At 49.7% G+C, this 26,656-nt stretch overlaps 3 protein-coding genes across 3 annotated transcripts; all 3 read left to right on the top strand.

The window, feature by feature from the left end:
* Positions 1 to 5,831: 5,831 nt before the first annotated feature.
* Positions 5,832 to 8,847, top strand: CALHM3 (calcium homeostasis modulator 3). Its single transcript, XM_057421025.1, has 3 exons — positions 5,832 to 6,442; positions 7,121 to 7,376; positions 8,320 to 8,847. Exons 1-3 carry the CDS (start codon positions 6,156 to 6,158, stop codon positions 8,779 to 8,781), a joined length of 1,005 nt encoding a protein of 334 aa, XP_057277008.1. The 5' UTR covers positions 5,832 to 6,155; the 3' UTR covers positions 8,782 to 8,847.
* A 5,235-nt stretch (positions 8,848 to 14,082) lies between these two features.
* On the top strand, positions 14,083 to 16,860 carry CALHM1 (calcium homeostasis modulator 1). Its single transcript, XM_057421078.1, has 2 exons — positions 14,083 to 14,785; positions 16,167 to 16,860. The coding sequence occupies exons 1-2, from the start codon at positions 14,237 to 14,239 to the stop codon at positions 16,632 to 16,634; spliced, it is 1,017 nt and encodes a 338-aa protein (XP_057277061.1). The 5' UTR covers positions 14,083 to 14,236; the 3' UTR covers positions 16,635 to 16,860.
* Positions 16,861 to 22,023: 5,163 nt separating this feature from the next.
* On the top strand, positions 22,024 to 24,635 carry CALHM2 (calcium homeostasis modulator family member 2). Its single transcript, XM_057420962.1, has 2 exons — positions 22,024 to 22,607; positions 22,691 to 24,635. The coding sequence occupies exons 1-2, from the start codon at positions 22,065 to 22,067 to the stop codon at positions 23,105 to 23,107; spliced, it is 960 nt and encodes a 319-aa protein (XP_057276945.1). The 5' UTR covers positions 22,024 to 22,064; the 3' UTR covers positions 23,108 to 24,635.
* Positions 24,636 to 26,656: the final 2,021 nt, after the last annotated feature.

The following is a 26,656-nucleotide window of genomic DNA, read 5'->3' as shown; positions in this document are numbered from 1 at the left end:
AGGCTTTGCTCTTCCGCCTTCTCTCCCCCCAGCCCTAGCTCCCCATTTTTAAAGCCCCTGCTTTACTGCACCAAGTGTACAGCAGTGACACTGGGATGCTTCTTCACAACTCTATGCCTGACTTGAAAACACAGTCAGTTTTGTTTAAGGCCTCAAGTAAAAACAAACAAACAAAAAAATTCTTGGGGAAAAAATTGTGAAATTTCCTAATAAATTTGTCTTTCTGTCTCTATAAACTTCTCCTGTTCCTGACATGTAAATTAGAGAAATATAGGATCATTCCTTACAACAGAACTGTGGCATATTAAACAGTTTTTTTTCTAGGGAGCTCATACATCATGTTTTGTACATTCCAGAAGTACTACATTCAACCACCATCACTGTCAGCACAGGTAAGTTCATGTTATAAGAACACATCTGTAGCCAACAGAGATTTATAATAAGTCTGTGCTATGGATTACATCTTGAAAATTCAGGAGTCCTTATCTAGTACCCCAGATGGTTACTGCCTGAATCACTGGTAAAACTCAACAGAAAGTTGACTTTGTACAAGACATGTTCTTGCTGTCAACGTGGAACAACTTATAACGAGATATGGACTCATAATGGGGAGGTTATTTTATACAGCCATATTCCCTACAGTTATATCAAACAAGATTTTATTATCTTACAGTCATTTCAACATAATAGCCAGGAGAAGAGTGACAGTAAACCAACCTGTGCATGGGATCTGATCACTGGAAGCCAGTGTCTGCAGGCTGAGTGCTCATGCACCTGCCAACCAAGAGCATTTCTGGACAGCGGCAATATCAGCTTTTAGCTGTGACTTACCTGTGGGTCTTTGGTGAATTAACAACACAGCAGAGACAGAAATGTTGGCTTAAAAGCCATGAATCCAGCTACTGAAGGACTTGGTCTGATTCCTGGAGTAGTTGAACCAGACAAGGACTGTGACAGCCCCAAACCCCAGTGGCTGCAGAGACCCAGGGTCTCAGCAGAGATGTGTTTCACCACCCAGCCTCCATTTCCTATTAAACACCTAAATAGTTTCTATGACACCTCTGCAAACTGAAGACAAACCAATCTCTCAAGAAGAGCTTGCTATCAGCAATTTTCAGCCTGCAAACTGTGGAATCCCCAGGGCTGCAGCTTAATTTTTAGAATCTGAGAAAAATAACAAGAAAAGCTACTTAAATGTCAGCTGCCTTAAATCTGCTATCTGGGGCCTGCACCTACCTTGAAAGATACGTGAGTATTAGCAAATCAGTAGAAGCCTGAAAATCACTAAGCCATGATATTAAGAGATCAGCCTGATTCCCTAATTCTCCACCTTGCTCTCTAACTCACTCTTGAGATAAGAAGCAGCTCATCTCAGATGATTTCACTGCAGCATCAGCTCTGAGCCAAACAGGTAAATGGCCTTGCAGAAAGATCTTTCAGTCAGAAATGGTGTGAACTGGGTCAAGGTTGGGATAATGCAGAGTTCAGGAAAACAGGGTTTCCACATAAGCCAAAAAGCTAAGTGCTAATGGCCAGAAAAGCAATAGATAATGAGCTCTTAAGAAGAACAACACATAACTAAGCTGTATATTTCCTCACTGGCAGTCAGCTGCATGCTGGTGCTTTAATGAAGTTACAAGACAGAATACAGGAGTATCTAATCTCCAGAGAACATCATTAGTGAAGACAAATTACATTTCACAATGCTGCCATTATTTTTGCTAGCACCTCATTAATTATTTAATGATCATTATTCATTATTTGCTTGGCATGGGCTGAGTACTCAGCTGTGCAAAAAATACTCAGATTCGGGTAGCCCCTGCCCCACAGAGCCAACAGTGCTTTAATTTGTCTCTGCTACCAGTGACCATAAGGAGTTTGCATAGTGTTTGGAGGGCAGAAATATTGACTATGTCCTTCTTCATGGGCAGTTGAAATGGAAGGTGACTTCTGCTGTGATAAATTGAAGATGCTGAAAGAGTCACAGGAAGTGAGGGGTAAAGTCCTATGCCTGTTTTCTGGAGAAAGAAGGCAAAGATGCTGCTCCACTGCCCTCAGATACCGGTGGGAGACTGGTCCACAAACTGTACGAAAAAGGTAATAGATAATTAAGCTCAGCTGCAGCCTGACCATGGTCAAGTATAGACAGGCTCTCCGAGTGCCTACCTGTGTGCTGAGGGTTAGCAACACGCCCAGCTGAACTACAGAGGAGCAAGATACTGGTCTGTAGGCAGTGCTGCTGGTAAAGGTGATTCATGGTGTTAATGGCCTTCGCTTAAACACAAGATGACATATTTAATCTAAGCCTTGAAAAGCATTAACCCTTGTCCTATGAATAAACAAGGCCAGGTATAAGAAATTTTCCAATTCACCAGCTGCGAGGTGCCAAAAGCAAAGATTGGACCACAGTCCTCCCTTGGTTACCTGGGAGAAGGTAGTTGCTCTCACACCCCAGGGACACAGCGTTTCGCTAGTCACTTACTCATTCTCCCAGCACCACGTCTGGGTGCCCATGTGTAACACACTTAACCCCATAAAGCGAAATGTTGCCTGGTACCTGCTCGTTGTGGCCATACAGTGCTCATTTTAACCAAACATCACATGGAGGCAGCATCCCCCTGCAGCAATTAATGAGCCAAGAAATTAGGAAGGAAGAGACATTCACAACTAAATTAATTTCGACTCATGCATCCCAAGAATGTGCTGGGCCAGTTCCGCGTCTCAGTTTGTCCCAGGGTAATTCCACAGCCAGCAACAGAGCCGCAAAAAGGAGCAGGGTGGTGACTCAGCCCCTGTGGAGCTGATGGGGGGAGCCCAATGGCAGCACCCACTTGGAGCAGGACAGGCACCACTGAGCCCTTGAGGTGGTGTCAGAGTTGCTGTGCCTTTGCAGATCAATTGCAACCCCCTGCTTTTAAAGGGGGAAAATAAATCCTGGTTTTGTGCGTTTCCATCATCCCAGCAGCAGCAAACCAACCTGAGCAACAGTTTCCTAAAATATTTTGCCTGAGGCAGACATTCAGACTGAAAAAAAAAAAATCAGTCCAGGTAATTAAATAATTTGTCAAAGCTAAAAACAACTGCAAACAGCTTCTAATGGGGTAACCCATCATCTCCCACACATGCCACCATGGGCCAGGGATGCTCCCAACAGAGCTCCATGGGGCCTTCCCTGCTTGCTAGAACAAGTGCTCATGGCAATGGCCTGTTTCCAGCAGAGCAAGTTTTGGGATGGGTAAAATGTTTGCTCCTGGACATTGGCTTTCCTGGGGGAAAGAGGGTCCAGTCCCAACGCAGAAAAAGGAGACAAAGGGTGACAAAGCAACTCATACTGCACTCATTGCTGGGGAGTCCAGGGAGCAAGCAGGGTTGCTGGCACAGCTACAGTGCTCCTGCCTCCATCCTTTGGGGACCAACCCAACAGTGAGCATGGAGCTGTGGCACAGATACACTAAACTGTGCTGCTGGCCCTCTGCTCCCCTCCTAAATATATGCATAAGGGCTTGTTCTGGATATGCACGCACCCTGAAGGCGTGCATGCTGTGTGCACAGCATCAGTGCTGCTCCACCATCACAGGCTCATGCACAAAACTGACCATACTGCTGTGCTGAACTTCTTCTATTTTAAATAACCAGCTCAAATGTAGGTGATGAAGTCATTCTTTTCCCCAAAGCAAGAGGGACTGATGGCTGCACTTCACAAAAAAGGCACCTGTACTCGCCACCTTCTCCATCATCTAAGACAAAAATCCTATAGCTGGTATTTTACTCCCATATAAGAGTTAGGGCATCCCCTTCCCTCTCCCCGTGTTCTGCAGTGCTGAGGCAAAAGCAAAGGGTTGTCCAACATGGATGTCCAAAAGACATGCAGAAGAACAACAGCTTCCAACAGGGGCATGGAGGTTTGCTGCCAAGGAGCAGCTGCCTTCCTCTGAGGATGGTGCCCCTGTCCAACAGCCCCAGAGATCACAGGCAGCCTTGCAGCAAGCTCAGAACGGTGATCGCACTGCTGGGGAGGTGGGGCAGGTCCCCTTGATGGAGGAGGGGAGACAGATGGTTTTAGTCATCGTTTCTTCTTCGTTTCACCCTAAGAACTGAAAGTAACCAAACGTGCTTAGTTTTGAGAATAATTTTGAACACTTGCTCATGTCTAACAATTTACTTACCTCAAGGGGCCTTTCTCGCTCTCTTCCCAGGAAGCTCTCAATGTCTTTTGCCACAAATAAAGCAATGTTCCCTGTCTTCTATGATTCAACAACTCCATGTCTCAGGTCTGAGTTACTGGTGATATCCCAGATTACAAGTAGTTACCCTGAGGCACCAATTACAGACCTCTGACGCCTAGACCAGGGAATAGCATCTAGGAGAAGTTAAGTTCCCTCATAGCTTGTGCTGTCCAGAGGATGCTTCCTTCTCTTTTTGCATTCTATTTTCCTGAGCTGTGAGGAACTATTTAGCCTTTACTGAGGTTTTGCCCAGGAAAGCTGGAAAGGCAAAATGATTTCTGTAAAGCAATTGTTCTACAGAGAATGCATAACACTTCCTGAACCCAAGTCAGCACATAAATGCAAGCCATTAAATGAGAAACCCAATGAGCATTAAAGCAATTGGAACCAAGACAAGCTGCACCCTGGCTAAAAATCACGTGTGCAGGTCAGCCAAGGTTTCTGATGCCCTAATCAGCAAAATGGAGAGGTCCTGATGTCCTATAATAGCAAATGGAAACATTAGCCGATTAGCCACAGCTTTTTATTGCTGATGGATGAATGTTAACACTCATTTCCACTCTCAGGTAAAGGGAAACACAAATGTTATGGTTGATGGAACTGTATTTCCTTAAAGTAATTGTGCAAGCTGCTGTTTAGATTGGAGGAGGTGACAATGTGGCTCTGTGAGTATGTGCCTCTCAGCAGCTATAGGTACCCTTTCTTACTGCTCCCTTTCAGTAACCAGCCCTGCAGTGGGAGCCAGCATGGGCAGAAACCTCAGTGCTGACAGCAAGTGTATTTCAGTGGAGATGGAGACGAAGTACCCTTTTTTTTTTTTAACAAAATAGGTAAATCTAACACTTCCCCCCCCCTTTCCTGAATGCACATGGAAACCGCAGATGAGGAGCAATCTGAAAATGTTTTCAGATGAAAGCTGGGGAGAGGAAAATGATGTTGCATTCATCAGAAAAAAATGGAGCTCCCTTGTGTGGCAATGAGCTGTATTTATCTGCAAAATAAACTTTGGAGAGGAAAAGAGGAATTGCCTCTGAGGTATTTAAAATGGACAGAAGATGATAATCCAGTCCCTTGGGACAAATGAGGCTGCTGCTCTGATTGCACCATGCCCTCCAAAGGGAAGCAAGAGTGAGCTCCAACGCAAAGGCACAAAGGCCTTGGATATGGGTGTAAGTATAGTACAAATGTCACAGTTCATGTGTGCTGTGTAGCCAAGAGCAGCGTTTGCCCCAAAGTGCCATTCCAGGGTTTGTAAGCTATTGTTTCTCATAGCCTCCTGACTGAAGGGTTGGTCCTTTCAGCCCATTTCCATAGGGAAATCTGAGCTCATGGTGATGTGGCATACTGTAAGCCAGGTATATGCTCCCTGCCTCCCCATTGCCCAACTGTGGGCTGGGGACCTGCTTCACCAAAAAGAGATGGAGCAGCAGCAATAACACAAATAAGTCTGGTTTCTTCCATCTCATTAGTCACTCAACAGGCCTCAATCAGTGAAGAAGGCAACTGACAGTCATCCACCGATGTCCCTCCATTGAAAGTTAGCATCTCCAGGAGGGAGGGACCCAGCACTACTGAAGGCTGTCACTGGTTGGAACATGGGACAGCCCTGAAAATGAAAAACAGCATAGAGAAAACAGCTGCCAGAGGCTGTATCCATCTGCTCACCTAGAGAAGCTACCAGCTGCCCCAGAAGATAAGCACTGGGTGAGAGACAGACCCGTGAGAGCTGTGTGCCAGTGAGGAAGCCCCAGCACAGGGCTTTCCTCCTGCCACAGCAGCTCCCTTCCAAGCTTCCAAGCCCACCCTCCTGCCTCAGCTGACTGTGGGCTGAGCTGTGTCCCCTGCCCTGTGGCAGCAGAAGAAGGGGTGAAGGAAGGCAGGCTGCAGCAGGGATTCCCCAGGAGAAGCATCCTTGGACAAAAGAACATAATGGACCGTTTCCGGATGATCTTCCAGTACTTCCAGTCAAACTCAGAGTCTGTAATGAATGGGATCTGTGGGCTGTTAACACTGGCTAGCATAAAGATGTATACCTCCATTGACTTCAGCTGCCCCTGTCTGCCCCACTACAACATGGCATATGGCTTGGGGATCATGTTTGTACCTGCTATCGTCCTCTTCCTCTGCGGCCTCATCCTCAACAGACAGTCCCTGGTGATGCTGGAGGAATGGAGCAGACCACAGGGGCGCAGAAAGAAGGACCTGGCTGTCATCAGGTGGGGTTTGCACTGGGAATGGCATCCCTACTTTCACCTCCCACTTAGCTTTCACCTCCATAGCTTTGATCCTCCTGGTGCTTAATTTTCTTCTAAGCTTAACTCCCAAGACCTTCCCACATGAGTCTGGAGGAGCAGGAGCACAGTAAACACATTTCCATCACAGTCATTTTTTATTGATAGCCTTATGGCTTCCCTCCCTTTAGATGTTTTTAACTGACTTGCACTGGTGGAAGGGAGCGGAGAATCACATTCAATCATGCAGTCTTACACAGTGGACAATTCAGCAGAGTGGGACAAGAAGGGCTGCAAAGAGAAGTGATTTTCAAGGTAGAAACTGAGCTGATGAGAAAACAAAGAGGGAATGAGGAAGACAAGGGAGAGCCAACAAGGATTTGTGCATGGGAGATATAAGCATACAGCTGAGGAAAGCACAAAATGAGAGGACTATGCACTGCACTGAATGCAGGCAGCATGCAGAGCACTGCCATGCACTGCACAGATTTCACTGGGAGGAAGCAGCAACAAAGATATCCCAGAGCAGAAGAAGCTGGAGAAATGCTGGAAACAGTCTTAGGAGTAGGCTCCCTGGTTCTGGTAGGGCCAAACCCATCAAGGCTCTGGATGAGGAGACAGCTACCAACATTTGCACGCTCACTTCTCTCTCTCCTGCCGCAGGTACCTATGCTCCTCCATCATGCAGCGAGCCATGGTGGCCCCTGCTGCCTGGATCATAGTCACCCTCCTGGATGGCAAATGCCTGATCTGTGCTTTCAGCAGCTCCATGGACCCTGGGAAGTTTGTGGACTTTGCCAGCGCCAGCCCAGTGCAGGTGCAGCAGCTGCTGGCCAAGGTGCCCTGCAAGGATGAGGAGCTCATGAGGAACAACACGTCCCGCAAGGCAGTGTCCAGGTACCTGCGCTGCTGGTCCCAGGTAGGTCACTGCTGGCAGAGCCCCCCATGTCAGTGAGGTGCCTGGGGCATGCATCTTCTGCTCCTGTTTTTCCTTGGCTTGTGATAGCTTCACCATGGTCAGGCTGAGAGCAAAACTGCTCTTTGCTTCTTTATGCCCCCAAATGTTGCCACCCCCAGGGATAATCTCCAGTGTCACTCAGTTAGGGAAAAGGAAGGAAATAAAGGATGGTTTAAGCAACTGAGCTTTGTTTCTAGAAGAACCAGCAACCTCTAAACCCAGATAACAAAAGCAGGTTGCAAGGAATATAGACGTGTCCTTAAGCTCTGTCCAGTGTCAGAATACCTTTCAAATGCTAACTTTGCAGGTAGGACCTGCTGTTTTAAGGACAGAATAAGCTGAAAGAGACAAAAGCAGCTTGCTCAGGAACAGTAGAAGAGGACATGATGGAGAGTGAAGCCCTGTCTGACCCACACTGCTGGTACAGGAATGCTGGGTCAATGATGAGGACCAGTGGGAGGGCATTGAAAACAAGCCCTTCCCTCTTACCAAAGGCAGCTGCATGTAGTAAGGGCTGTCTTCACCTTTCTATGGGACTCCTGGGCCCTAGAGCAAGTGTAGGTGGCAGATGAAGATCTCACTGGAGATAGGTGATGACCAAAGGAGAGCACTGAAGTCCCTTACCCTGGGATGCTCTCATGCTCAAAGCAAATATCTGGTGGCTCCAGGCTAACTGCAAACAGTTTTCCTACTGAACCACTGAAGCACAGATAAATGTCCAATATTCACTGGGAGGAGACTACACCCACTCTCTGAGTGCAGTTCAGGGGTGCTGGACTTCAGGGACAGGAGTCCAGAAATGCCACCTCTCCCCTCCCAGCCACACAAATTCCTTGTCTTGGTGATGCAGCAAACAGCTTGTGCCTGTCCTACTCTGTTCCACTGCTCATTTCCTATCTCCCAGGCACTCGGGTGGAGTATTTTGTTGATCCTTATCATAGCAGCTGTCCTCGCCCGGTGGCTCAGACCTTGCTTCAACCAGGCCGCCCTCCTGCAGGCACGTCACTGGAGCAACTACATTGACATGGAGCAGAAGATTTTTGAGGAAACGTGCTGCGAGCACAGCCGGCTCTTCGCTCACAAATGCATCCTCCACTTCTTCGAAAGCATGCGGCAAGAGATCAAACTGCACAGCTTCAGCTCGTTGAGGGAAGGAGAGGGGGCTGAAGGAGACCAAGATCTTCTCCGGGGCATCACAGATCGGGAGCAGGTGAACAAACTCCTGAAAATGTGGTACTATGAGAAACCTCCCCTGGATGTCAGCAAAGCGACCCAGAGCCATCCCCTGGGCCAAGAGAGATCCCCTCTACCCTGGGCAGACAGCCCTAGAACTGGGTCCAAATTCCCTCGGCAAACCAATGTGTAAAGAGGCCTGTGTCCTGCAGACACTGAAGGGGCTCTGCTGTACCTCTGCACAAAGCAAGGAGCAGTGGGCAGATGAGCAGTGGTGCTCACATCTTCCTCCAAACCTGCAGTCCCAAAGGTTTTGCTCCAGGTTCCAAAATAAAGTAGCTCTGAAGATCCAAAGGTCCCAGACTCAGTCACTATTCATAAAATTTCTCAACCAAGGGCTTTTGTGTATCACTTTTATCATATTAAAGAGTTTTCAGCTCCTCACAGTGGTGATAAAAGGGGATTTAAAGGGATTTAACCAAGGCAGCAACACCCGTCTGTGAACACAAACCAAGTGGAGCATCACCTTCACAGAGATGTAAAGAGCTCCTGCCCATTTCATTTCTATTCAGAGAGTTCACAGTGCTGACACCGAAATGGTTTAGTTAGCAACTCTTTTAATACCACAGCAATATTTACTCAGAAAGGCAAAACCACCTCCTATATCTTCCCATCTGCTGAGAGCCTGGCTGCCCCCAGCCCAGCTGCCAAACATTTCAGCCTCCATCTAACAACCCATCAATATTTCCATGCCTTTTCTAAACAAAATATGGCAACACACCACAAATCATGGAGCAGCATAAATTTAGCTGAAGATGGATAAGTGTCCCTGGATTAGGCTGGATTTGCAGAAGGAAAAGGAGTTGAAGGCTTTGATTATCATATCCAGAGCCACGTGGCTGTGCTGGGGTTCAGGCAGTCGCTCGAAGCATTGGCACTGGGCCATGGGAAGGACACACTGAAAATGCTTAAAGGTAACCTTATCTCTGAGCCTCTAATGATAATTACTCTCTTACCTGCCTTTTTCCAGCCACTGCTGTAGATGGTGTCAGTTTGGTATTTCTGTCCAGTATCGCTGTTTGGATGCATTAAACTCTTTACTGAAAACTAACCCTACACAAACACATCTATTCCTCCAGGCTGAGGCTCATGCTGATTCCCACTTTGTCCCTGAGAGGGAGGAGTGTAAGGTGCAGGGGTTGTGAGAAGGGGGGAGTAAAGAAGGAATGTCCCGTAGGCCATGCGTGCGTAGATGGGGATGACAATCCCCCAGGTTAACGTGTTTTGCTGCTGGGAGGTAGGTGACCTCCTTCCCAGGATGTTTGTGTACATGGGGTCAGGGAGGGAGGGAACGCTTGGTGAAACAGGAGAGCCAAATAACTCCATGGCCCACACATGGGCTGCTGCACCCCTCTGCCAACAGAGGCCCAGCCAGGGGCTGTGGGATGCAGAGGGATGGGCTGCAGAGATTTTCTTATTTGCATAGCAAAATCAGCTCTGGATGAATCCCTGAGCTCCCTGGGGTGTGCTCAGAGAGGGCACAAAGCCAGCTGTGGCCCATGCTGGTTGGGAATATCACAGCTGTCTTCCCACCAGGAGCTCTTTAGGTCCAGAGAGCTCTCTTTCAAAATCAGCATTGCGTTTTGAATTTCATCTTTGATTTGCTGCTATTAGACATGACAAATCTCAGGCTGAGACTCAGTTCAGATTCACTACTCCACACTAGTCAAATCATCTGTTTTTCCTAACCAGCTCAGGGCAGAGGTCCACAGCTCCCCTTTGCATGCTGTTTTCCATGTTCTCAGGTTTTATGTCATCCCAGAATGGACACAAAATATGGAATGCAAAAACGGGGAAGACAAACAGCTTTGTTACCTGTGTCTGCAGAGACAGAATCAGAGGATTTAAGGGTGCTGCCACAGACTTTTGAAGGTCCACAAAAGTTCACATGCTGCTGGGAGGGTCAGTTTGGTCACAGAGTATCTCCAGTGGGGCAGAGCTGTGGGTATGCATCCCTCCCAGCCTCCCTGAGTCCCATGCTGTGCTTCCCTTTAAAGCCAGAGAACTCTTCCCCATTATGGAAAATGGTGTCTGGCGCCTCATGACAGGACAAGAAGCAACAGGCACAAACCCAAAATGCAGGAAATTCCATTTAAACAGAAGAAAACACTTACTTACTTTGAGGGTGGTGGCACCTCCACCCATGGAGATATTCACGACCCTATTAGACATGACCCTAGATGTGCTTTGAGCACGGGGCATAGTCCAGAGGTCCCTTCCCACCAGCTCTGCTAGAGTGTGTACCCTCCTGTGGTGGAAGCAGAGAGGGTCATTAGCAGCTCTCTGTCTCTTGGGGCTGGTCTCATGCTTGACCTACAGACATGTCTGACATGCTGAGGGACCCTCACCTGCCAAAAGCCTGTGAAACAGCAGGGCTGACTGCAAGGACAACTTCTCCAATCTCTTCCCAGATTCTCCCCACGGGGATTGTGACCATTTTGATGTCCCTCCTCTCTATGTCCTACATTGACTGGGACACAAGAAGCTTTCCTCGAATCCCTTAGTGTCCAGACACAGGACCCCATGCTGGGAGAGACTTGGGCATGTATCATTTACCATGTCTCCCAGGACCTGGTTTCCAAAGAACGAGCAGGTTGGGATCACGGAAGGAAGCACCAGCCCTAAATTCTCCTGCAAGTCAGTTGGAGTGAACTTTCTGTTGGCAAGCTCATGAAAATAAGTTCCTCCTTAATGAGACAATATGGGAAGGAAGACCCAGGCATTGGCTTTTATGGGGTCTGTTTTGAATCCCACTGGCCTGCTGTTGACTTCTGTGAGAACTGCCAATGCTGTACACCAAGCAGGCTCAGACCCCTCATTCGTGTTTAATGACAGGCAGTTTCCCTGGAGATCAAAAACCTTTCTGCTTTTTATGAGGTTGATTCATGCAGGCTTTGATGTGAACTGCCCTTCAAAAAGCCACTCACCAGGTGAACAGGGAAGCCAACCTGAGCTACTCGCTAGCCATACAGTAAGCCTCATCTATACTCATGTAGCCAAATCTCTTCCTGTTTGATGAGATCATGGAATTAACCTTTCCACAGCAGGCAAAGCAAAGACATGCTTCATGCTCACCTCTGTGGTGGCATCTCAGGGTGAACTTGGCATTGTCAACTGAGCCCCAGGGCTGGTGTGAGACATCAGAACCTGAAGCACTAATGCTCAAAACACCTAGCTTGGCTTCTTAGCTCTGTACCTATGCACTACAAAACCTCGGGGAAAAGCACCTCCTGGATGCCACCCTATGTACAGCTTGCCTTGGTGACATGTCCCACAGCCACCAATGCAGCCATGCTGGTGCCCAGACAGTCAGATGTATCTTGATACTTGTGTCAACACCACAGTTGGTGCCTGGACCAGAGGGACTGAACGCCTTGCAGGCAGTCAATACTGCAACCATCTGTTTTATGGCCACCTGTAGTCCCAGTATTCCCACACATTTTGGCCAGCTTGAGGAAGCAAACTGGTGCATCAAAGCTGCTTTGTGAATCGAGAATGGAGATGTAGGAGAGCACTAACACCACAATCCACTTCTTTTAGGTCTGAGCTGTAGGAGCTAAGCCTGTCCCATCCATAACTGCCATGATTTATTAGTGTTTGTCTCAGTTCTGACAAGCTGGTGAGGAGTCTGGTCAGCTTTGTGCTGACAAACGTGCACAGGATCTCTGCATCAGAAAGCTCGCAGGTCTGCAGAGCGGACAGCAAAGAGCTGAACTGAGACCTTGTGAGAGAGGAGAGGGTTAGAAGTGATGAGGAAGCTTTGCACCCCAGTACCAACACGTGGGACATGTCCAACACAGACCTGAGCTGGCTCTACCCAGGTGAGCAAAGAGCAGGGAGGGGAATGCAGGTATTCAGGTCTGCTTGGGTCCAGACCTCCTGGTGTTGCTACTGAATTAATAAGTCCAGGTAAACTGGCATGGCTAATCCATCAGCAATCCTGTGATGAATGGACCAGCCAGCTCAGCACCCAGTTAGTTCAGTCCTCCCTGCACCGTGGCACTGGTTGCATGGGAAGCGCATCCTTAGACGCCTTAGTCTCAGGTCAAGGCACATCGCCAAATTCCAGCCCCTCCTGCTAAATGGATGAGCATTGCTGGCTCAGGTAGTCCTTCATCTGCCCTTCCTGTCAGGATCTGAGTGATCTTCAGAGGATCAGCAGCTCCGCTGCACCCTCAGGGCCCAGGCTGATGGTACCCACTGGCCTGCTGGGCAGGAAGGGCTCTGCACAGCCCATGCCTGCAGGCAATCTGGGAAACACCGTCCCTCAGGGAACAGCAGCTGCCCTTGGGCCAAGGAGGTCACTGGCAGGATTTACACATCCTCCTTGTATTCCCAGTTCCTGCACACCCCAAATTTATCAAGGGCTGGGATTATACCCACAAGAAGCGGCTGCAAGAAAATCGTTCAGCCTCCATCACCCAATGGAGTGGGTGACTGGAACCAGAATTTGACGTTCAGAGCAAAGTGCACTTAAAGCCCTTCAGAAATGCTCATTGAGAGTGGGTGAAAAGAAGAAATCTCAGGGAAAAACCTCCGTCTCAGAACTCTGCAGGGCAGGGAGCATCTCCTGAGAAAGCAGATGTACTCAGGGATCAGACACTCTCAGCAGGACCCACCTGCGGAGCAGGTCTTCTGTGCTCCTATCCCTGAAGCCCTCTCTCCTTTCTGCGCCTACTTTTCCCCAACCCTAAAGCCAGGAAAAGCGCTAAGTGCCTCTAGATGTTGCCAGACTGTGAGCCAGGGTTTGGAAGATATTTCAGCAAGCGTTGAGGGCAGAGAGCTGTGAAAAGCAAGGTGTCATCTTCTAAGTCTTACTGAAATGTGGACCTTTGCAGGACAGAGGGGAGCCACCCACAGACTTCAGTAATACAGATACAATAACCCAGAGCACTGAGAGCTTTAAAACACCTTCCTCTATCTTTCCTTTTCTCTTCCCTTCCCACTGCAGAATAAAACAGAGATGCCATTTCTCAGTGAAGCAGGTACAGAAGAGGGGCTGGCAGACCTGTGCAGTGCTTGTATTAGGTGCTGCTGTGGTGACACTGATGTGGAAGGATGGGGGAAGCTCCGGCATCCTGCTTTTCTGTGTGTGGCAGCACTGCAGAGGTGGGGCATCCTGTTTAGTTCTGGGAGGAGCACCCACCTCCCGCATTCGCAAACAGGTTCACAGAGGCCAACCAGCCAACTCCTCTTTCTGCCCAAGGCACAGAGTGCTCTGGGGAGAGTACAGCCATGATAACACCTGCACCCTCCAGCCGAGGGAACCGGTGGCTGGGAGACTGCAGAAATGGGGATGTGGAGAAGAATGAAGCCAAGTTTAACAAACCAGAAAGAGCCCACATCCCACAGACCCAAAGAAGAGCAGGAGGAAGCAAACTTTGAACTTTTGCAAGCAGAAAAATCAGCAGAAAAAAACAAGTTTTCATTTTCTGCTTTAAATACTGGGGCTGTTAGAGTGCATGCATGAATCAGTGAACTGCACAGAGACTTGTTGCTGCCCACCTTTGAAGAGAGGGGCTGAAAGAATGAAGTAAACTGAGGCCACAGCTTGGACCCCAGTGGGAAGAAAAGGGCATCAAGGGAAGATGGACAAGTTTCGGATGATCTTCCAGTTTCTCCAGTCCAACCAGGAGTCCTTCATGAATGGTATCTGTGGGATCATGGCCCTAGCCAGCACGCAGATATACTCAGCCTTTGATTTCAACTGCCCCTGCCTGCCACGCTACAACCTGGCCTATGGGCTGGGCATCCTCCTCGTGCCCCCCTTCATCTTGTTCCTGCTGGGCTTTGTGCTGAACAACAACATCTCCATGCTGGCGGAGGAGTGGAGGCGGCCCCAGGGCCAGCGAGGGAAGGACCCGGCCGTCCTGCGCTACATGTTCTGCTCCATGGCGCAGCGGGCCATGATCGCCCCCGTGGTCTGGGTCTCGGTGACACTGCTAGATGGCAAGTGCATCACTTGTGCCTTCTGCACCTCGGTGCCCGTGGAGACCCTGGGCAATTCCAGCCACCCCAGCCTCTCTCAAGGGGACATGAAGCAGGTCCTTGCCCGCATTCCCTGCAAAGAGATCTATGATGGACAAGAGCTCATCGCCAATGAAGTGGCTGTCAGGTATCTGCGCTGCATCTCACAGGTAAGAGGCATCATGGCTGTGCCCTCACTGGTGGCTCAGGGTTAGGCACTGCCAGCCTTAGTTCTTCCCTCAAGGGAATCTCCTCATTGAAATCAGGCTGCAGGAGGAGAGACTGGTGATTTTACAGGGGTACAAAGTGTTCACTCAACTCCATGAATTATGCCCCCAGTGTGGTGCAGAAACCCCAGCTGTAGGTCACACGAATAATCTGGTCCCTGCTCCTGCCTGGGAAGTCTGGGGCTGCAGGGCAGCAGTACACAGGCAAGCTGTATGCAGAGGTTTATTTAGAGCAAGTTCAGAAAGGGCTGCCACGGTTGTTGCTTGGTGGCTGGTGGACTGTCACCCTCTCCTCTAACCCACCAGTTGCTCATGACTGCTTTTGCTGCTTATTATAATGTGTGCGAGTGATGGGGTGACAACCATGTATGCCGCTAACTTCTGCCTCTCGCATGAAAGCAGCTGATGTATGTTTATTAACCATCCCAGGGAACCACAAATGAAGAAGTGCCACTAACCGCTTGTCCTGAGCTTAATTCCCCTCAAGATCTCTGCTTCTGGCCACATTGGAGACAGGATGGTCTGACCTACTCTGGCCATTCCTGTACTCCTGTTTAAAAGCAGCTCCTCTCCCTAATCTCCTTAGGGCAGACAGTAATTATTATCCCCAGTTTAAGAGAAATAGAAGCACAGGGTCTTTTCCAAAGACACAAACCAGATTTTCCTGGGTAGATCCCAATCACCAGCTGTGAGGAAGCACTGGGAGCTGCAAAACAAGAAGTGCCACCTAGACACCTCCTCCCAGGTGCTCTTTTAGGGAGATGCCTTTACAATGCAGTTCACCTCCACAGCCTGGTGGCAGCCTGAGCTAGGACAGATGGTGAACAAGACAGACCGGTCCTGGCTCTGCCCTCATCTCACCCTTTCTGTCAGACCCCATTAACAGGGGAGCCTTTCGCTGCTGCTCATCCTCGATAGATGTTACTAAGTCAAACAGATCAGGAAAAGGATTAGACAGCTGCATAAACCCAGGGAGTATCTAGAACAAAGTTAGTAACAAGCCAGAGGACACAGACTAGCCTAGACCCAAGTGAGGTGCAGTTGTATCAGAGGCAGGACTGAGGGATGGGTGCAGGATTCAGTCTGGTGTTATTTATGGTCACTGGCTGCAGATGCAGGTGCATTGAACAAGGTATTAGCACAGATGCACTGACTTGAGACATAGGGTCTCCTCGTCCAGTTTTGCAATGTAAATGCAGTCAAACCTCGATCAACCCAAAGTGGAGCCAGGCTCATTCGCAGCCTGGGAAGCTCCTGCTGGCTGGTGGGAAGCGCCATGCTCTGCCTGCCTGTGATGGGTCTGGTTCCCCTCTCATCTCTGCAGGCTCTGGGCTGGTGCTTTGTGCTGATGATGACCATGCTGGCTTTCTTGGTCAGATCCCTCCGGCCCTGCTTCACCCAAGCCGCCTTCCTGAAGAGCAGGTACTGGTCCCACTACATCGACATCGAGCGGAAGCTGTTCGATGAGACGTGCACGGAGCACGCCAGGAGCTTTGCCAAGGTCTGCATCCAGCAGTTCTTCGAGGGCATGAGCACGGACTTGGTGGCTGCTCACTGCCACCTGCCCAGGAAAGCCCCTGAAGATGGGGGGGAAGCCACTGAGAAGCTCTTGGGCATCACCGACTGGGACACCATGAACATGGCCCTGAAGAGCTGGCACCGATGCAAGCCCCCGCTGCACCTCCACCCACCTGCCCTCCCCAGCAGCAATGGCTGGGCAGGAGAAGGGCATCACCCAGTGCACCCCCCTGTGCCCCGAAGGGAGATCGCTGCCTACTACAGCTGGGTGTGAGAGGGCACAGCACTGTGCACAAGCAGAGCCACACCTCTGGGAGAGGGGCTGCAGAGAGGATGGGCAGGCGGCCCTCTGAGTCAGGCAGAGGTGAGGGACAGCACCATGGTGTGCTCAGGGGGACACCCAAAAGGCTTAGCAGTGCCGGTACAATCCCATCTGCTCTCACATCCAATCTTACAGCATCGGTAATGCAGGCAACAAGTTTTGTGCCGAGCAGGATGGCTACTCAGGGTCATGTTGGATGAGCCCCTTGGACACTAAAGGGCAGGTGGACAGACCTGCTGTGTGTCCCACACCACCAAGCACCAGGTTTGTGTTGTGGTGGTTGCCAAGGCAGACACTACCAGATCTGCAAAACTTCCTTCCTTTTACTTTGTGCTCAGCGCTGGGCAGTGCTGTGGGTTTAGGCAGTATTAAAACTCCCCTGGTTGGGAAATGAGCTGGCGGTGCCCCTGTCTCACACCAAGCTGTGAAACCCCAAAACTCTTCCCATTGCTCTCCACACATGGCATCCCCCACAGACACACGCAGCTTCCAGGCCAAGGAAAGCTTTACAATAAGTTTGACCCAAGCAACAAGCTAGTGATGGGACACTCCATATTGCATTACACATGACGGGAATGGTGTGGTTGGTGTCACGGGTAGTACTCAATGAACAGCCCAGTATCTGGACTGGGAGAGCAGTTATCATCCAGTGGAGGGTGACAGCCAGGCCAGCTCCTGGGCACAAATCTGCTGCAGGACAATTTGTCCTTGCAACTATACCTGGGTTCCTCCCTGATACAAAGACTGATGTTAAAAACACACCCGGGTGTTTGCTGAAGGGGGCAAATGAATAATTCAGGCTTACTGTTCAAGCTCTGTGCTCAGGCACAAGGATTTATAAAAGCCGTTTACAAAAGCTGTTGGTGTTTCTTTCTTTGAATGCAATGAAAAGTACTAGGGAGGGGAGTCTCAGGGCCCAGCCTGGGGTGCTGAGGTGATGTGACTTGGGGTGTTTTGCTGGTGCACAGCAGCCAGCCCTGGTCCCTGGAGGAGAAGCCAGGGATGCGCCACGGAGCCTATGTAACACCAGGTGGCTGCCCATTTCCATAGAAACTGAGGATGACGGGATGCAGGCCCTCGAGGTGCCTATGGAAATTGCAGACAGGAAGAGCGTTCCCGGTGGCCCTGATTTTATTAGCAACACACAGAAGGAAAATCCCTTTTGAGAGACGAGTTTCACCCCTGCCACATCCCTTTTGAAATGCTCATCCCCATGAAATTCCTGCTGCCGTGTTCTTGTTCAAACCAACTTGCTGGTGACTGGCATTTGCATAAACCTTAATTATCAGTGTGTGACTCCACAGAGGCTGTGGGGAGAGCAGAACAAAGGACCAAAATGAGGAGGAAATTCTCTCAGCACCTTAGCAAGCCCATAGTTAAGGGCAGGCTGAATCTGGCTGGCTCTCAGGAGAAAGGAGTGACACAGATTTATCATCTATCTTCACACCCTAAACTTTAATTAAGGCACCTGCCTAGAAATTAATAGGCACAAAACCTGATTTACAAAGCAAAGGAGATTGAAAGATAAAGGCAGTTTCCACTCCTATTATTTGCAGTTCAGCGCTGTTAATGGCTCACTGAGAAAAGACACTCGGAGTCCTCACAACGGCAAGCAGGCTGGCGGGCTGCGCTCCGCAGCACAGCCATTAAGATACCAAAACAAATAGCATGCAATTGCAAAGAGAAGCTTTTTAGGCTTTTAATTTAGACTTTTAATTTAGATTTTTAGGATCAGAGCTCTGCTCCCTTGCAGCAATTTCAGCAGTCGAAGAGATTCCTGGTGGAGCAGGCAGGGTGTCCTCTCTGCGCTGGATTTTGGGGACTTGGCTCATCACCTTCAGGAGGAGACCCTTCGCTAGGGAACCCAGTGCAGCCCCTGGGATTTCACCGGGTAGTCCTGGTGCTGAGCCCGGTTAGCAGGAGCACCCCGAGCACACAGTGAGCCCCAGGGCCCCCAGCCGAGCTGGTAGATGCAGGAAGGGAGCCAGCCCCAGAGGTGTGGGAGTGCCAAGGGTGCACTGCACTCAAATACCTGGGAGCTGCATAAACCCATCGGTATCCCAGCTCTGGGGCTCAGAAAGAGGACTCAGTCCAAAAAAATCCTGGCAGGGCTACCAACACTAGGCTGAGCCTAGCTTTGCTCCAGGCACAGGGGATCATGAGTGTTGCTCAAGATTTGCCTGTGCTGAAGACATCTGGGGCGGGCTGAGTTTAACCCCAGGGACATGGCAATGGGGAGGAGGCTGGGGAAGGAAGACAGAGATCTCTGGCCTCTGCAATCAGCTGAGCAGGAGCTGGAGCTGAGAGAGAGACAGTGGAAGGGAGAGAGCAATGCAAGGAGAAAGTGAGGCTCCCTCAGCTGCCTCGCAGGCATCGCTCCGCAAAGGAAGCAGTGAGCGGAAAAGCCGAGCTGGGCAGGAATGCACCCCGCTCACCAAATCACATTCATGGCTCCCCTCGGCAGCTCAGCCCCTCTGCTCCACCCTGAGCAGTGGGAAGTGAAACCTCGTTGTCCCATATAGCACGTTCCTGCTTCTCCTGAAAACCCAGCCAGACTGGCATCTTCCCTGTTGGCTCAGCCAGTTCCCATACACAAAGGCAGCAGTTTCTGCCCCTTCACACAGGATCAAAGGCTTCTCCCATGCTTCCCCCTCAGCTTAGGGTGACTCCAGGCTCCATGTCCAGCTTGGGTACCACCCTCTGTTGAGCTGGGTCCCCACTGCACCCCCCGTGTGGACTGCATCCACCCCTAGGCTGGGGGCTCCAGCGTTTCCCTTTTGCACCCCAGCAAGGCGAACCATCGGTCCCATTCTCCAAGCAAACCCCAGGCTGTCCCAGACAACTTCAGCACAGCTGCATCCCAGTCCGAAAAAGGCCGATGTGCTTTTTCCAGTGACTCATTCTCAGCCTTTCCTTTCCTCTTCTTTTTTTTTCACATTTAAAGGCACAGCCTCAGCCTTGCACCCAGCAGGAGCCAAGCGCCTGCTGCTCGCCCCACCCAAGCACAGGGCCTGAGAACCTCCTCCCTCCTCCCAAAAGCTGACAGCCGAGGACACGTTTCAGACTGAAGAAGGAAGCTGCCAGACTCTGACGAGTGTTTTCACATCACCCATCACATCAGCCTCAACTGCATCCCCGCTTCTGCACAGCCCCACATGCTGCCAGGAAACCCCCCCAGCCAGAGCAAAAACCACATGAGCTGAGAAGGCTCCAGAACTGGTTTCAACAACTTTTCAAGTAAGTGATTTCATGTTTTTTCTTGCTTTCATGCATGTTTTGGGGAAAGACTTTAACAGAGACTGCTAGAAAATGATCTGCTGCAAACAGCTTCGCCCCTCCTACCCACCCTTCTTTCTCCCAGACAGGCACCACAACCACCAAGCAGAGGAAGGGTAACCCCCCAAAAGAGCATACTCCCCTTGGCCAGATCCTCTTACTTTGGTTTGCCAGTTGCCAGGCTCTGTCAGGAAGATCACAGGGCTTTGTTTATCAGAGCTATTTGCTGGTAACTCTAATAACAGGGTTTTGAACCCCACGCACTAGAACAAGTTTGCAGGTTTAGCGTCTGGCTGCAAACGTGGTCTACCACAAAGCGCAGCAGCCAGAGATGGAGGCCTGGCTCCCCGTCACGTGGCTGCAGTTTTCAGCTGGTCTGTCTCCTTTGCTGAGGATATTTTGCATATGGAAAACTAGGAAGATACAGGAAGACACTAAGGGCTGCCTGTGTCTGAGGCTGGCAATATCACAACATGACTTTAAAGGGAATGCCATGGGTTAGATACAACAGGGAACCAAGTTTCTGCCCCCTCTGCTGCCCTATGGAGGAAGGGGGTAAAACAAGATTTGGTGGGGCAGATGAACTTAAGCACAGCAGTGATTTAAAGTACAGTGCATGAGCAAGCCTTGTACAAGAGACCATAAGGATTAAGGTGCCTACGCTTCCTCCGCACCAGTGTCCCTGCAGCCATTTCCCTGCAGATGGGGCTTGGCCCAGGGAAGCCTTCCTGGGAGATGCTGACATCGGGGCAGATTTCAAGCAGCCCTGCTGTGGGTCAGGGCTCCCTCGAGTAAGGTGCTTAAAGCTTCCTGACATGAAATCCTGTGAGGATGCAGCAAAGACGGAAATTCAACAAAGAAACTTATTAAATGCAGCTTGCAAGTGGCATAGGGGACTAGGCATCACTGCAGAGGACATGGATACACCCCCCAATTTTTCCCTGTCCTTCAAAAAGACCACAGTACATGCTTTCTCCTTCTTGGTCCTGAGTGCCTGCAGTCCACACAGCCCAGCCTTAGGGGTGGGGTGGGCATCCCAGTATAACCAGTGTTGTACTGGGAGAAGGGGTTGAGAAAAGCTGCACAGGCAACCAGCAGCGAAGTGCACCTCTGGCACTGAGCTGTGAAGGTTGAGGGGCTCAGTTTCAGGCCAGCAGTTCAAGGCTGAGCCAAGACTGTGGGCTATGACAGGGAGTACGGTTCTATCAACCCACTGTGGGAGAGGAGGAGATCATCCTGCCACACCTAATCCTAGCAAAAAAACTCCTACGTAATTGCTGATGCAGCTCGATTGGCATTTTTATCCTGGGTCACATCAAGATAGATAAACTCCACTTTCCCAGGAAGTAACTAATTTTGCTGGTATCAGCAGCCTCTCAGCATCCCCTCACACTTGCCAGTGGAGGCTGCTCCTGCCTGGTCCTCCCATGCTGCATCTCTCTGCCTCCAGACCAGCAGGGCCATCCTCCAAGACAAACCTTTACCTATTACTCAATATTAACTCATCAGGTCTTAAGAGGGATGTGAAAGCCACACACAGCACTTTCAAGGCAGTGCTGCACCAGCGTGCACGTGCCTTGTGTGCTTGGGCTAGCATGAGTCAGGCCTGGGGACACATCAGTGCTGGTGCTCTGGTCCAGTTTTCCCAGTAACACGGCGTCCTCCTTCGTTGTAGGCTTGGGAGATCGAGTGTCTGGCAGCGACGCTGACTGTAATGGCCTCTGCGGGAGGTGACTAAAACCAAAGAGAAGACAACTAACGTGCAAATGACAGGGCCAGAAATAGCTGTCCTGTTGGTAATCGTCGCTGTAGAGACGCTTTCGGAGAGCTTAGTGGGAAACTGAAATGACTGAGGTTTCACACATTGCTTAGGCTGAACCCTTCTTCAGCCCCTTTGAAGTATCCCTGCCATCAGCAACCAGCTCAAGACAGGGACACCAGGAGGAAGGAAGGGACAGCAGTGAAGGTGTTGTGCTCCTGGAGCAGTCCCTTGTACATCAGCCGGCCCAAGGACATTCCCCCTCCATTGGCGTGTCCTTGGTGCTGGGAGGTGGTTCAGCACGGCCTCCCCCAGCAGTACCCGCTTCCTCTCACCCCCAGGACGAGATGGCAGCTCTCATTGCTGAGAACTTCCGCTTCCTCTCCTTGTTCTTCAAGAGCAAAGACGTGATGATCTTCAATGGTTTAGTGGCCCTGGGCACGGTGGGGAGTGAGGAGCTCTTCTCTGTTGTTGCCTTCAACTGCCCTTGCTCCCCTGCCCGCAACTACATCTATGGGCTGGCTGCCATCGGTGTCCCAGCTTTGGCCCTCTTCCTCATTGGCGTCATCTGGAACAACCACACCTGGAATCTGGTGGCCGAGTGCCACAAGCGTGGCATCAAGAACTTCTCTGTGGCTGCCACCTTCCTCCTCTTTGGCTCCATCATGGGCCGGGCAGCCGTGGCACCCGTCACCTGGTCGGTCATCTCGCTGCTGCGCGGGGAGGCTTACATCTGTGCCCTCAGCGAGTTTGTCCAGCCATCCTCCTTGGACAAGTTCCCAGCTGAGTATGGGGCTGATGTGCTGGCCAGGTTCCCCTGTAAAGATGTGCCGGCAAACCTCACCAAGTTCAGGGACGAGGTGACGCGGAGGCTGAGATACGAGTCCCAGGTAGGCACGCTGGGGAGAAATCCACACAAAGTGGGTAAGACCACCTCGCTGTGTCTTAACACAGCCTCTCTCTTCTCTCTCAGCTCTTTGGCTGGCTGCTCATCGGCATTGTTGCGGTCCTGGTTTTCCTCACCAAGTGCCTGAAGCACTGCTGCTCACCGCTGAGCTACCGGCAGGAGGCTTACTGGGCCCAATACCGCTCCAACGAGGACAAGCTCTTCCGTCGCACAGCTGAGGTCCACTCCAGGATCCTGGCAGCCAAGAATGTGAAGCAATTCTTTGGCTTTGTGGCGCTGGACAAGGAGGAGAAGGAGCTGGTGCAGGAGTTCCCAGTGGAAGGCGTGCAGCCAAGCCCCCAGTGGAATGCCATCACGGGTGTCTACATCTACCGGGAGAACAAGGGCTTCCCCCTCTACAGCCGGCTCCACAAATGGGCCAAAGGGGTGGAAGGGAATGGACCAAGCCCGGAAGGCCATGAAATGCTCTTTTTGGCTTCCTAAGATGGGTGCTGGCAGTTACTCCCCAGACTGCCTGGTAGGCCTATCAGTATTGGTGCACAGGCTGAGGGTTTCACTGGGAATATCCCTCCCAGCAACAGTTCTCTCAACAGGTAAATAGGGATCAAGAACCTCAAGGTAGAGACTAAAGCAATACACTGAGCAGGGAACACCTCCCTTAGAGAAAACCTCGCTGCTGCTCCCAGAGACAGAAGGGGAGCAAAGAGCAGATGCAGACCTTACATCCAGCTTCCAGTGCACCAGCAGAAGCCTTGGGGAGCAAGAGGTGGGCACATTTCTAACCCTGACTCCTGCAGTCCCACTTGTCTCCCCCATGGCAAGGTTAGCCCCAGTCATCTCGCACACCTACTTTCGTTATTGACATTGGTATGTTCTCAGCCAGTTGCGCTGTGCCTGTTACGCAGGCAGATCCCAAAGCAATTTCCGGGCATTACAATGCAGGGAAAGAGGGAAGCAGAGTGTAAATTCCTGTGGCAAGAGGGATGCAATAGCACCTGGGAAGAAATGGGTCAGTAATAGAGCAGCACACCAAATAACTGAGAGACTAAGATAGGAAGAATCACCAATATTCCTGGTATTCAGAAAGACACTCTGTAATTAACCAGTTGGAATCTGGGTATGACACCAAACTTCCTTTGTTCTTATTGAAGTGCCTGGCAATCTCCAATCAGTCCAAGTGGTCACAACCGTAAGTTTATAAACCCAGAGGATGGCACCATCAACAGAATAGTTTTCAGGGGAGGTGGAGGCTGAGAGGCAGCAGTACCTGCTGTGAGCCACACCACCATCTGCAGCTCATTGCATTTCTCATCGAACCATTGGATGAGTCCTGCTTGTTTGGGTTGCAAGCTGCAGCAAGACCTCAACCAGAATTACTTTTATATTATGTATATATACACACACACATACACATATAGTATATATGCTATGTAATTGTAGTTAGCTAGCTGTATTAATGGAACATCTTTCTTCGAGGGAAAGGGGACAAGAAGGTTGCCAGCCAAAAGAGCTTACTACATGCACCCATCTGCTGCCCTGGACTACAGCCCTGGAGTGACAAGGGACATAGGAATGGGATGGGGGAAACAGTCCTCTCCCTACCCTACTGAATTTTCTTAAACTCTACTGCCTTATGCAATCACTGCAGCAGATGGCATCTTCTATGGACTTGGCCATACTCTGAGAAAGCAAAGCCAGAAAAGTGCAGTATCACTGCCCTCACTGTGACACTGTGCTGCCAATGGCTTCAAGGCTGCTCTTCTGGCACTGCAGTGTTCCTTTTCTCCCCAGGGTCAGCCATACATACCCAACACTGTTTTAACAGCTGGCAGGACAATGAAGTGGGATTTTCTCCTACTTGTACTATTTCTTTATAGGTACAACTTCCTTTTACACTGCACTGTTTACTAAAAAGCCTTAAATTGCTCAAAAAAAAATGATTCAAACCCACAGAACTCAGAGGGGCTCACACACCAGGAGATTTTAAATAAATTATTAAATGAGTTACTTTGCATTGCCTTCTGAGGGTTTTTTCCAAGGAGGTAAAAAAACAAGGGCATAATTTAATATTCTCTTTGAACTCAAGGGTTGGGAACCTACTTTTTCTATTAAACATTCAGATCCTCTCTTATTCCCCAGAATGTCAAATTTTAAAGTGTTACCACATATTACAAGTTAGTAGCACTGCTTTTTAGCTATTCTCACAGTGATCAGCATGAAACTTGCACATCGGGATACTAAATTGCAGCAAAGGATAGAGAATGTATTTAGAAACCTTTTTACAAATATGTCCCCTTGCAAGAAAGAGCTGGAGGGTATTCCACGTAAAGAGGCGGAACACTGCTTAATGGGCAAAGGATCCCCAAGATCCCTGTTCAGCTTCTTTCCAGATTTGCCTTGCATTTTTAGAAAGGCTTTGCCCCCAGCCTCTCCATCAACTGCAGGAGCAATCAGATGCAAATTAAATGAAATTGCATTAACTTGAGATGAAAGAAAGTTCATTTGCATTTCTTCTCATTGGCCTCAAGTGGGAACATGCAGACACACATACCACCCCCACATGCAGGTCAGCATATGCAAGGTGACTTGCTGAAACAAAGCAGCGTTCCTCTTGCTTCCTTTACTTCCCTGGCCTTCCTCCTTGGTAGTCGTCACTGTTCCTTTGAACCACCTCCACTCCAGTTCCTTCTCCCCCACATCCTTCCTTTGAAGGAAAGGGGCAAGACACGTAATGCTTGGGAATGGATTTATTTATCTCAAGAATAAATCATGAGCACAAACCAGCTTTTGCGCTATTTATCTCACTTCTCCATTAACTCCAGTAACTTTTCATGTGCTGGGATGGGGATGGGGCTTGTCCATTTTCCCTCCCTCTTCTTGGAGAGGCATGTTTGGGTGGACAGCTGACAGTGGGAAGTGGAGCAAGCCGCCACATTCAGAAATACTTGTTTGCAATTACAGGGTTGGGATTTTTTTCCTCCTCTCTGCCACCCAAGCATGGCAGCCCCCACTGAGACAGCTCTCATAGCTCGTTAGTACCCTCATGAATATCCCTGCCATCTGTGTTACTCATTCACCCCCAGTGAGGATTCTGAGGTGAGGGACATTAACCCACATGGATTTACACACCAGCACAAGAACCAGGCTAGGCTTCTCCCCAAAACGTCCGATTTCCTGGTATGCTGCATTACACAGGCTGCAAGATCACATGCCCTCTGCTTTTCCTCCAGAGGCCAAAACCAACCCCATTGCAGAGAAGCCTATAGGTTGCCACTTGGGGCAAACTTCCCAACAGCAAAATGGGTTAAAACCAAGCTCCTCCAGTATGGAGGATTACACACAGGTCTTTCATTTTCCCTGCTGACTACTGTAGAGACTGTAATAGCCCCAGTAGTCAAGAAGAAACAATGCCTCAAAGGGATCTTGGTTTCTATTGTGACGCTTATTTATGTATTCTATTATATAACAATTAATCCAAAAGAAAAAGCCACTGTCATTGCAGCTGTGCTCTTAAGAAAGCAGCAGCTGTTACTGGATGTTGCAAGCAGCCTCCTCCTCTAGAAGAGCATTAAGCAAAATCTGAGTACAGTATCCTGCTCTTCCTGGGGGCAAGAAGTGAAACAACTGGTTTCTGGATCCCAACAGACTTGGGCATGAATTAAATGCTGAATCATTCAACCTTGCCAACAGTGGGCATTCAAAGAGGCAGAAGAGCTGGGTCCTGCAGAGCTCTGGTTTTGAGTTCAGAGCACTTACAATGAGTAAGACTCTTCCAAGTTTGATATTTCAAAGCTGGGCACCCACTCACTAGTGTCTACATTGGATAATCTTAGAATGGTTAGGGCTGGAAATGACTTTTGGATCATCTAGTTCATGTAAAACATGTAGAAGATGACATCCACACCTTACTGGAGTTGCAAGAAGGCACCAACAACAGTGATGGAGACTACAGAAGCACCCAAGATCCCTGGCTTTTTCCAAGCAGAAGGTTAGATTGGGATGACTTTTTTTCAGCACAGAAAAAATGCTTTT

This window comes from Pezoporus wallicus, unplaced genomic scaffold, assembly GCF_028554395.1.
Source record: "Pezoporus wallicus isolate ANWC-B61680 ecotype Strahan unplaced genomic scaffold, APGP_CSIRO_Pwel_v1 contig_3365, whole genome shotgun sequence".
Taxonomy (NCBI): domain Eukaryota; kingdom Metazoa; phylum Chordata; class Aves; order Psittaciformes; family Psittacidae; genus Pezoporus; species Pezoporus wallicus.
This window is presented reverse-complemented; position numbering and strand designations above follow the sequence as displayed.